The sequence below is a fragment of the Phoenix dactylifera genome, chromosome 8 (assembly GCF_009389715.1).
Source record: "Phoenix dactylifera cultivar Barhee BC4 chromosome 8, palm_55x_up_171113_PBpolish2nd_filt_p, whole genome shotgun sequence".
NCBI lineage: Eukaryota > Viridiplantae > Streptophyta > Magnoliopsida > Arecales > Arecaceae > Phoenix > Phoenix dactylifera.
In genome coordinates, this window is record NC_052399.1 from 25,965,282 (window position 1) to 25,977,577 (window position 12,296).

Genomic DNA, 12,296 nt, shown 5'->3' on the forward strand with positions numbered 1-12,296 from the left:
CCAAGAAGAATAACGAATGCGCTCACAATAGAAGAGGGAGCCAAAAGATCTATAACCCAAGACTTCAACTAAAAAAACTAGTTGGTGCAGCAATTTGAAATTCTTATTAAGCTAAAAAAGCTCATATTCTTCTTTACAATTTTTTTATAGTCACAGAAAGCATAGTTCGAATGGAGGGATGTGAAATTTATGCAGCTAGTAGTTAGTTAGCTAGTTCTCTCTTTTATTTTGCTAATACCGATGGATATCTGAAACTTTCTAATCGAACTAGTTGATTATTTAATATAAGTGGCATTATTGGATTGATTTGATCATAATTGTTAGTATTATGTGGATATTGTTCATCTTAGATCTAACATATTCTCTTGAGCTCTGCCTAGAGAGTACGGCCATGTCACGCGGTCGGACCCGGGTGCCGGAATCAGGGCGTGACAAAAACTCTAGACTTAATCCTCAAGCAGGAGGAGACAGCACTCAAGAATCAATTGGTTCAGGTATAACGATTGAAACAACAGGTATTTTCACATTACTGCCAGCTCTAGAAAGACAGAATATAATCTGCAGCATCATGCACGGAGGCAAAATAACTACAGATTCAGACTGCATCAAAGAAGCATTTTTCAGCTATTATACCGAGCTCCTTGTTTCTTCTGAAAACATGCCCATGTCAGTGGATTGGAAAGAACTATTTCCAGATCATAACTATGACCTTTTGGACCTAGTATGCTGTTTTCGGTTTGCCGATCGAAGGGCAAAGCGCCAGGACTTTATGGATTCCTGGCTTCATTCTACCAGATTTTTTGGGATTCAATCAAAACAGACCTGTACGCAAGTTCTTCATTGACATAAATTCTAACGAAACCGACATCTCTAGACACAACTTCTCTTTCATCTCCCTCGCTCCGAGGCAGCAAGAATGCACATCCATTAGAGACCACCGAGCAATAAGTCTTGTAAATGGAATTCTGAAAATTTTATGCAAAGTGCTTAGCATCAGGTTGGCTGAGCATCTAGATTCACTGACATCCGAAGGGCAATCCACATTCGTGGAGGGGAAACAGATATCACACAGCTTCATAAGTGCAATGGAGATTTTATCCTACTGCAACAGAACTAAAACCAAGGGACTTATGCTCAAAATTGACTTCAAAAAAAGCATTTGACAATATTAAATGGAGTTTCTCAATAAAGATACTCAGGGCACGAGGCTTTGGGAAACGTTGGTGCAACTGGATCTCAAACATTCTTCAAACAAGCTTGCTTTAATGATCAATGGCGAACCCACAAACTGGCTTCTAGTAAGGAAGGGTCTCAAACAAGGGGACCCTTCCATCCCTCATGCTCTTCATTCCTGTGATCGACATCCTAGAAAGAATGCTGAAATTGGCTTCACACAGTAAACGAATCGTTGGTATCGGAGCAATGGAGAAAACAGGTGCTATCAACTGTATCCAATATGCAGATGATAACAGTTATCATGTGCAGAGCTGAAAGGAAATGCGTTAGCAAACTCAAATTTATCCTCTACTCAATGGAACTCCTCATAGGTCTTAAAATCAATTTCGAAAAAAAGAATCCTTCCACTTACCATCGCCACTTACTATTGGCCTGGGTTGATTGCAATCGCCACTTACTATTCGACCAACAGGAGTCCTTCCACTTGGTTCAACTGCATAGCAGAAGATGTGGGTCGCTCTCAGTTCTCCACAATTTGTAAGGCTCAACCGTAGCCTGTGCTTTGTCTTAACCAGGGATTTCTGTACCGTACAATAAGCCCAGAACTAGCATCTCATCAATCAGAATAAGCACATCCTTATGATGGGTCCGGAGTTTGCTATTAGCTCGCCCAACCAAATGAAATCACTCAGTAAAATAGGTTCCTAGGCTCAAGAATAACTATATATGAAGTTCGTAGACATAATTCAGGATTATCAGAGAGCACAATATACCAGTAATTGTCTAAACATGTCAGTTTAACATAATCCATATAATTTGGGAATGCAAATCTGAATAATGTTAGTGTTCCAGACAAGGTACGCGGAACCGACCGAACCGACGTACCGGTGAAGACCGGTACCGGTCCGGTTCTAAAAAAAAAAAGGGCGGACACGCGCGCGTCGCGTTATGCTGCAGGGTAGCATTTAATGCCACTATGTCGCATTAAAAGCGCCTACACGGGGCAGCGCGTGGGCTCGCTACCCCGCACGGTGAGCCTGCGTGGTTCCCTGCGCGTGGACTACGATTCCCACCGCGTGGAATGCGTGCGGGCACGAGTCGGGGACGCGTTTCCCCACTCGCGCCTGCGTCCCCGCGCGCGGGCGTGCGCTCCCCGCGGCCTCTCTCTCTCTTTTTCTTCCTCCTCTTCTTCCTGAGCTCCTCTTTTCTTCCCTCTCTCCTCCTCTCTTCTCCTCTCTTTCCCCCTTCTCCTACAAGCAAAGGAGCTCTTGTTCCCCGCAAGGTGCTCGGGAGGAAGAAAGAGGCCCGGTAGCGCGAGAGGTCTTCTTCCCCTCTCTCCTCCTCTCTTCTCCTCTCTTCCCCCCTTCTTCCCCGCGAGTACCGGTGGGAACCAGTGCGGTTTGCACCGGTACCAGGCTTGTACTAGTGCGAGCCGTACCGATTCGCACCGGTACGGGCAAGGAACTGTTTGGTTTTGACCTCTTTGGGGTCGGAACCAAATTCCACCGTTTTACCGTACCGGTGGAGGCTGGTACCGGTACAGTACAGGTTCCGACCAGTTCAGCAGATCATGATTCCAGAAAATATCTCTACTCCCTTTTTAGATAAGTAATTCGAACTATAGCACAAAAACACCTACCTACAGTTTACATTATCTGGGAGCCTGCTACCTGGGCCCGGGTTGAGGGAGGCAAATAAACTCCGCAAGGACAGAGTAGAAAAGTAGAATACTCTGGAGTGGTAATGAATTTATGGATTGGAGTATATTGCATAATATAGCAATTTATGCATTTAAGTTGCAGCATCTAACAACTCCATTTGACTATGAGTGAGTATCGATGGATGCAATATTTGAGACAAATATAGCCAGAGGAGCTTTCTTCTCATTGCATTCAAATAAGGCAATGGCAACTTCTATCAGGTGTCATTCCTGCTTATTTCCAGAGGTAGAAACCTCAGTGCTGCAGATTGGACATACCTGCACCAAATCAAAAAGATGTGATGGGTCAGTTTCATCTGAACCCTGAGAAAAAAATAAAAACAATAATCAGAATATAAGATTGATCTGAAATAGTTAGTGTTATAGAAAATACAGCATCGTATCAGATAAAAACTGGTGCAATTTCTAATGGACTTTCCTGCCCAATTCCAATCATCTTAACATGTCTCCGATTGCACAAAGTTTTGAAGATGTATCCTGCAAACATCTTCTCATGATCTAAATTTAGGCATAAGTGGAAACCCTGCTCATCTGGTACTAGTAATTCAGGTTCATGATATCCTGCCCATCTGCTACTAGTAATTCAGGTTCATGATACGTTTGAACTGAAAAGGAAAGCTCAAATTTTAATTCATAAAACAAAGTCCTTCAATTCTCCCTGGGTCAAATAAAAGTTAAAGACCAGGTAAGGATTACAATTAATCGACTGCTGACTGAAGGGGCAATAACTAAGAGGGAATGCTGCAGAGAAGCAAACAGGAGAGGTTAATGCCAAAATAGTGGCTGTGAGATAATTGACACCATTTTGGGTAATATTTTCAGGTGAGAAGGTGGAAAATAAAGCACTGGGCAGAGCAAGGTCACATGGGGTACACTTGTTTCCAATGAAAACATTTAGAAATATATTTTCCGATAGAACAAAATTTAATAACAGACAAACTAAGTTGCCAATCAAAATTTGATAACAGACAAATCCAAGGTCCGCCATACCGAATCCGGTAGGCGCACCGGTTGCCTACCGGACCGGTACGGTTTCGGTTCGTAAGAAAATCGGGCGGTACGAACCGAGAAGTCTTTCCCGCCGGAGCCGGGAAAGAAGAAGAGAACGAGAGAGAGCGCGGGGGAGAGAGGGAGGGAGACCACCTGTGGCCGCCATCGGAGAGCCGCGGAGGGGCGACGGAGGCCGGTGGGGGCGGGGAAACCGCGGGGGCGCGGCGGAGGATGAGGCCGCGGCCAAGAAACAGGGGACACGGCAGCGGCCTCCGCCGCGCCCCGGCGGGTTCCCCCGCCCCCGCCGGGCTCCGCCGCCTCCCACTGGCCTCCGACGCCCCTCCGCGGCTCTCCGATGGCGGCCACAGGTGGTCTCCCTCCCTCCCTTCCCCGTGCTCTCTCTTTTTCTCTTCGTCTTCTTCGTCTCCGGCATGAAACCGGCCTGTACCGGTTTTCACGGCTCTGGCGTACCGGTAGCTGGCCGGACCGGTTCGTACCGGCCGATACGGGCCGGTTCGGCATACCATGGACAAACAAAATATCGCCGTCTCGGTATCGGACCCCATACCAGTGCCACACTAGCGTAGTGTCCGTATGGTATGGTACGAAATTTTTTTGGCGTACCAAGTGTCGGTATGCCATCCGTATCAGATACCAATACGCCATCCATACCGGGTATTGGTAACGAACCGGTACGGTACAATACGCCTTGTATCGCTCAGTTCGGGCCGGGATAGCATACTTGAGACAAAGTAAGTTGTCCATCTGCTAGGTGGTTTCATTACACAAAATAGTAGTGGGAGAATATTTGGGTCAGGTGCCAAGAAGCAACATCTCTCAAGGAGAGAAAAGAGAAAAAAACAGAACAAAAAAAAGATGTACTCAAGAAGCAAGTGCATGAGCAAGTTTCCAACAAGAATTCAATATTAATGCAACAGCCTGTGTAGAACTTTTCATCCTTAGTTGCTAGAATCAGGAGCAAGAATGGAAGTGGATGTTCAAAAAAGTAAAAACACTTCAAGGTGGCTCTTAGGAAGTGGGTACAAATTCAAGTTTCCAGGGGGTTTCTGATGCATGTACGTTTCCCTAGACGGTAGTTTCCATCTACTAAGGTCAATTGTACTGCTTGTCAGAAATGATGTAGTTCAAGTCATATAACAAAAAGAAAAAGGGAAAAGAAGGTTACATCATGGTACTAAAACTTCTAGATGCATTAAGACAATATTGTTTAGCACTTGAAATAGTTAAAAGTTGTTGCCATGACAACAAAAATCCACGAAGAAGTTGCAAATGTGTTGATACACATATAGTCTATGTAAATAGCATACAATTTCCGGGTTCTAAGGACTGCTGTGCCATGCTTAAATATCCCAAAGGGTTGGCATCTGGAAATCTTAAAAATTCAAATTCCCAAGCAGCATTGCAAGAGAGCTAAAGCTACAGATAAGTGCTAGTCTAGATCAAAGACAATAATTGTGAAGAGTTTGAAATCCAAAAAGCAATGAGCAAAGAATATGGTTAGGGGATTAGCAAGTGGTCAAACTATGTTAGCGTTCTAAAAAAATAATAAAAAAAAAAACTTACAAATGCCACTTCAAAGGCTTGGGAACCGGTTCATGCGGATGGCCTCCAAGGCCTGATGGTTCACAAATTCAGTGTGTCAAGAAAAAAAGAGGACTTCCAAGAATCTAGGGACTGGGAAAGGAGACAGGAACATTCATAAGGAAACAAGATCAAAGGAAGAGTCCACCAATTAGGATTTCTTGAATGGTAATGCAGAGACTCTACACCAATTTACAGTGAACTAAATTTGATGAGGTATTGATGGAATCCCCTAATAACTGATCAAACCTGAATCTTTAACATGGTTCCAATTGTATTCCGAATGGTTTGCCAACCAATAACAAATATATTGCAAAGATGATCCAGCTAAAACAACCAACAAAGACAGAAATGAAAAACTTGAGAATGTCGCATCCATTAGTGAAAACCAAGGAAAAGCAGATATCTTACAAGTAACCATCGAATTTTCATCATAACCTAGTAGAATGACTAAGACATGCAATATCCACCGAGAATATGTATATAAACAACCATGACTCTTCACATCTTATCCAGTCAAACAAACATTTATGCGACATTATAACCAATTAGATCAGAAACAACTGGACCCAGTCATTTTTTCCATAAGGACAAGGTTAGGTAGCAAGAATTTTGTTTCCCGAGTTGTTTAGACATTGTTACATTACTAGCACTGAATAAATATCAAATGGTCAAGGCATATCATATATATGGTAACCTAGTAAATCATATTATTCCGAACAAAAAATGTTGATAAATGTTTGAATTTTAATAAAAAAGAATTAAGAAGCACACTAAGTGCTAATAAAATAACTCCAAAGAACAATACTTATCCATGTAAATCTTTTCCAAAGGTAGATGATTATAGTGACTGTTAGGCCTAAAGGTGGAAACTAAATATCCTATGAAAATCTTAATTCAAAAATGAATATTAGAAAAAAATAGTCACTTTCAACCAACAAATGGAATGAATTTTGGCAAAATGTAAAATTATAAGGGGTGGTATCAAGACCTGGCAAAACTAAGCAAATGAGAAGTATAACAACAATATTAATCAGTCTTTAACAACAGCTGTGCCAACATATGTTCCATCCCATGTTAACTAGTTTGTCATTAAAAGAAAAACTAAAATGTACAGTGATCTTAATCAAACAAATGAAAATATAGAAAATCATGAAAATATGGAAGTACAATTATAACTGTCTTGTATTAACAATATCATACCTTGTTTATTTGAAGCCACTTGTATATACACTCAGAATGATATGCATGCTTGCATGAGAGCACAACTATGGATTCACCATCCTCATACTCCAGTCGGCAAATAACACACCTAAAAAATATAAATAATCATCAAATTTACAACATATTATCAACCCTCATGATAAAGGATGCTAGAAGTCTGTAAGAGCCTGCGCATACTGATCAGTGTTGCCATCTTGCACGCTTCCTGCCTTGTAGTTGACTGAAGGCAGAGAGGCAATTGTGACAGCAGATAGGCCTCTGCTCTCAGTTCCAACGACCTCACCCAATGCAACTAGTTCCTGATATAACAAAAACATTATAAAAGACCAATTCATATGCAAGATTCGAAGTTTAAATGTGAAACATCATGTAATGAAATTTATCTTACCTCATAAGAGTATTCATCTGGATCAACCTCTTCCCAAGCATCCTGAGATAGATAGAAGATAAAGGGTAAGGGCTGAAAATTTACATCTGAAGTCTTGGCTACCCAAATCACAAGGTATTAATACAGTTTGTATTGATTACACTATAAACTCTCTGAAACTCATAAGTAATTGCCTGCAAAAGGAATCTTAAGTAGCTAGTATCAAATCCTGTTATTACATACAGGTGACAGGGCCCCCTGTTATTATTTACATTTATGTTCTTATAGATAACAATCAGAAAATCTCAGAAATGTAGTTTCAGTCATCAAGTAACGTATTATAGTTAAAAACGTTGCGGAATTCATAATTCATTGTTTTGCAGAAGAGGATATTGTTTCTTATAGATAGCATTTGAAGCAAGGGGTAGTACAATCTTGTGCACCAAGTAAGGCGTCCTGAAAGGACATAGTGACAGCATTAAAGACAATTGTGGCTGTCCAGAATAAACATTTTTTTATATAAATATTAAATCACCCAAGCCAAGATCAAAATTAGACATATAAAGCAATGTAATGTCGCAATAGCTTGTTTCTTCAAGTAATGTAAGTTTTATTCAGTAGGTAAGAATTCCTTATGCTTAACATGGTGATAACCACATCTTTCACTTCATGTGAACAGCATTGGATATTCTCTTGAGTTTAAATTTGACTAGGCTGTATGCTAGTTGGGGAATAAGACATTTGGATTATGCAAGAACAACTATACTTAACAATACTTGTGATTCTAATGAAAAGGATAAGATTTTATACATGGTTTCCCTAACTTCTCCTTATGGTTCAACCAAAATGAGAATTCACTCAGATTTCTGTAGATTCAAGTTCAAGATCTGAAATATACCTTATTCTCCATATGCTAATAGCAATCACAAACAATCTTATACCCTTAGAATTAACGTAACCAATCCAAAACTTAAAATGAAGTTTTGTGCTAAATAATTTGTTTAAACATTAGCATTTGATTTTCCATTTACAGCAGAAGAAATGTAGTTGATGTTCTTATCAATTTGATCAAGCAAGATGAAATAGTTGGACTTTTGTAAAATCATGTTATGGCACAATCATATAATCAGAGTAGGTTTGAAACAATAATGGCTCACAAATAAGTGGGTTAAAAGTGAGTCTCATTATTGGTTGTAAATGTCTCTGATATTCTAAGAACTTAAATAACAGATACATCCAGAAAATGAAAGAAAATAACAGATATTAGTTTAATCATTCTGTTCATTCCATAATTTCCATTTATCACCTTTCACTACCACACAAGGGGAATGAATTTCAATCTAAATCAATATTCATTTGATTCCCTTATTTCAGAATCCTTCATCACACCCCATGTTGTGTGAAACTTTAAACATTACTATTTAAAACTAATCTGTTTCAAGTGTAGAATAGTCCACATTCCCCAACTTTCTTAGCCAGAAAACATTGCAAATTAACTTTTTAAAAGTGTAGAAACATATGCAACCTAGTACTCTCGGACATCCAGCATAATGCACTTGCAGCTAAGAACCTCTAAAAGATATTCTCAATTTGTCATGATAAAGACCTGAAATGAGACAACTATTTGATGTGAATGCTTCAATCTCAGATGATGCAAAAGTTACAAAATCTGATCTTACATCTGCGGCAAAAACACTGCAACAATGGAATTACTATAAATTTGTAAGCATCATTGTCAACAAAATAAAATCACAGGTAACATCCTTCTAACCCCTCTCACCGGAAACCTAATTTGTTAATAAATCCTAAAATTTACTTAAATTTCTCTTGCAATCCCAAAGCTCAACCTAATTCTACAATACAAATCATTTGGCTGCATTGCCCCATCAAGAAGAGAAAAGGAAAAACTTACTTCAGCCCTTAGGTAGTCAAGTTTTTCTTGGTCCTTTCACTGATCAAGTTTCTCCTGCAGTGGCTCTCTTCTCCCACACGTTTGATTTCTTAGCAAATCACTCACTCTTATTATCTTACATTACACTAAGGGCACGTTTGGTTCACAACCAGAATTGAAATCGGAACGGATGGAAACAAAAGTCGGAATGGTTATATTCTCCGATGCATTTGGTTCGTGACCAGAATTAGAATCAGAATCGGAATCGGAATAGGATTTGAATAGTATAGGAGAGTAGGGATTGGATTTGAGAGATTGTGGCATTCCCATTCCTCCTAGAATCGGAATGGAAATGGGATTCCCTCCAACCAAATGGTTGGAATGGGAGTCACTCATTCTAATTCCCATTTCAGAGTCCAACTCCCTTCAACCAAACATGCCTTAAATTAAGATAACAGCCCCAAACCTTTACACTCACTAGCAAAGAGCTCTCTACAATGCTCAAAAATTACAAATGCCCTGGAATTCAAGAACCCCCACGTAGTTATGTAGATCCTATCTACTGAACTTTCACCAAATATCTTTCAGTTTATATTCCCTAGTTTTAGATCTTTAAAATAATCTCATTTATAAAATCAATGCTGCCATCGTATACATATCTCCCTTCTATTTTTAAATCCGCCCCTGCATAACTAAGACAGCTTTATCCATTTTATACTTATTTGATTTGGAGTAGGGTTTCAGGTAGAACATTCATAACCTTTCCTTCAATATCTCACTTAGTTATGTCATAACGTAAGCATAGTTAGCTCACATGTATACCCCCATTCAACCTAGTATTCATGTGAGCTTCATATAAAAGTTACTTAGATCAAAACTTAAAAGGTACTTCGCTGACTTTTGTTACCTAACACCTTTCATTTTATGACATAACTCTAGTGATACCCTTTAGTTCTACATAAGCAAAGGTAGTCTAAAACCCTGACATAATAAGGTGTTTCTTCCTGTTTAACCTTAGAAGCTAAGCAAACTGAGGTTCCAGTAGAGGATGTGAATCTAATGTTACCTATAAGATATAACAAAACATGCAACATACAATCCAAAATACTTCAATGCAACATAAAGTTAATGACTTGTAATGCTTCTCTCTTTGGTTTTTCACACTACTCATGGATGATTATAGGCAAACACCAGTTTTCTAAATTCTAATAGATAAATACATCTCCAGGTACCTGATAAATTACTTCAAACATGCAAAAAACAAGATGACCAACAGAGATCGTCCATCCATGACTAATGAAAATGCTAAGCTTTGTAATAAAATAGATCGAAATGATTCAAGAGCCGTTTCTCATTATGAACTGATAAAAAACCTAAATTTCGTACTTCTAACAACTTTGTAGTTCTTGGTGGATCAGTGAATACAGCGGTCTTCAGTAACTGAAGCAATCACAAACAAAAATTTACCGATCTCTCACCTGAGAGTGATTGCCATGGTCCCCGTGATTCTCCACACCCCCTAAAAATAACAAATTTCAGATCAATTCAAGATCCAACACTATAATAGATGACAGTAAGAAAGAAAATATGAAAGATTTTCTCACAGTCGTTCAATCCGGCAAGGGCCATCAACCGGACGGCCACCTCTCGCTCCTCAGCGTCCTGCAATGCCCTCGCGAAGGCCTCATCACTCTCAAATTCGGCAGAATCGATAGACCGGTCGTTGGCATCGAATGCGTCCTCGCCGTAATCGCTCCCCTCGGCGCTCCCCGCCTCCTGGATACGGTGGTCTGGATCGTCGCCGTCATCGTTCTCGTCGCTCGCACCGTCGGAGCTCTCGTAATCGCTGCCCTCTCCGCCGTTCATCCGCAGCATCATGTACGCCCGCTCCTGGACGAAGAATTCCCCAAACCCAAGAACCTCAGAAAACCTAGCGCGAATCCCTAAAGCAAAGATCCAACGATAGGGGGAGGGAGAGGGTCAAGGGGGCTCACTTGTTCTTGAAGCGCACGGGCGAGGGCGAGGTCGGCGTCGACCTGGCTGAGGCCGGTGAAGGGCGTCCGGGCGGGCGGCCGCGGAGGCGGTGGCGCCAACCCTGCAGCGGGCTCGGCCTCGGCATCCGCCGGTGTTGGGGTTTTCGGGCTATGGTTTTCGTCGGCAATCTTGTCTCCGGTGCCGCTCTCCTTCGCGTTCTCCATCGGGGAGCGAACGCGAGAGAGAGAAAAAGGGGGGATACGGAAAAGATATGCGATTTAAACCCGACTTTAAATGGAAAACTGGAAGTGCAATACTACGAGGCTTTGTGGCAATTTTATACCGGACTTCTGAATTCGAGTTCTAATTCTAATTAAGCCGTTGCGGAGAAGAATAGGAGTGGGAGGTTTAACGTTATTAAGAAGTGGAGCAGTTTAAGAAAGGAGTTTGAGGGGAATACTGGATTCGTGTGGGGCCTGTCGTAGGTGGAGGGGTTGGTGCATCACGAAGGTGAAGTACCCTGCGCACGCACAAAAGTAGATCGGTCTGGTTTTATTTTAAGGTGAAAACCAAAAAAATCAAAGCAAACGGACTCCTCTACCATCCATCCCATGACTTAATATATATATATATATATTCATTTTTTCTCGTCACCAGGCTTCTCTTATTTCTCCATTCATCCACGGAGCCATCCTACCCCTCTCTAAGTCTTTTTCTCCTCCACCAAAATTAAGAACCTCTTTCTCTCCAATGGCTATGGACTATATTTACCGGTACAAAAAAATAGTATACACTTGGCATATTTCTAATATATGCTTTAAGCTTCTTTTTTTTTTAATAAATCGGATAAATTAAACCAAATAAGTATAAATATATATATATATGAAAATCGGCAAACAAAATATTTAACAACAATTCAGGAAGATTTGTCGTAATATCCTATTATGTTGATCTTATGATTGGCCATATAAGATGCTATTCAATCGGCAACAATATTAGTTTTTTTGAATATGTGAGAAATCTCAAAAGAGATTAATGTATGCAACAAATGCTAGCAATTCTGAAGAATAGAATGAAGACTAGATTTAGCAAGTGGTGAATTTGAAAGCTATCTAATAACTGTTAAAGAATCTTAATTCAAGAAAGCATTGGTCGCTCTCAATGTTGGAACAATAAAATTCAATCTTCCCCATGCCACACACAATTCCGCTATTGGAATAGTTGTATCATAGATCTTAACTCCATCACAGTCACTAAAACATCACTAGCACCTCTAATGAGAAATACTGCTCCACCAAAAGTACTTCTCTCCTACACACTGCTATCAAAGTTGACATTAAGAAAATAAGGGG

General features: G+C 40.4%; 1 protein-coding gene across 1 annotated transcript; it reads right to left on the reverse strand.

Annotated features, from left to right (window-relative positions):
• Positions 1-2,891: 2,891 nt before the first annotated feature.
• Positions 2,892-11,311, reverse strand: LOC120111657 (E3 ubiquitin ligase BIG BROTHER-related-like). The gene is made up of 7 exons (XM_039129375.1): positions 10,965-11,311; positions 10,575-10,860; positions 10,449-10,489; positions 7,101-7,142; positions 6,890-7,011; positions 6,692-6,800; positions 2,892-3,154 (listed from the first exon to the last, which is right to left on the reverse strand). Exons 1-7 carry the CDS (start codon positions 11,166-11,168, stop codon positions 3,101-3,103), a joined length of 858 nt encoding a protein of 285 aa, XP_038985303.1. The 5' UTR covers positions 11,169-11,311; the 3' UTR covers positions 2,892-3,100.
• Between the last annotated feature and the right edge of the window lie 985 nt (positions 11,312-12,296).

Excerpts from the sequence above, each read along its gene's own strand:
- LOC120111657 (XM_039129375.1), bottom strand. The coding sequence starts at position 11,168 with ATGGAGAACGCGAAGGAGAGCGGCACCGGAGACAAGATTGCCGACGAA. Across the intron at positions 10,490-10,574 it reads CCTTGCCGGATTGAACGACT|GGGGTGTGGAGAATCACGGG; the intron begins GTGAGAAAATCT and ends TGTTATTTTTAG. Across the intron at positions 3,155-6,691 it reads AGTGGCTTCAAATAAACAAG|GTATGTCCAATCTGCAGCAC; the intron begins GTATGATATTGT and ends GATTTGGTGCAG.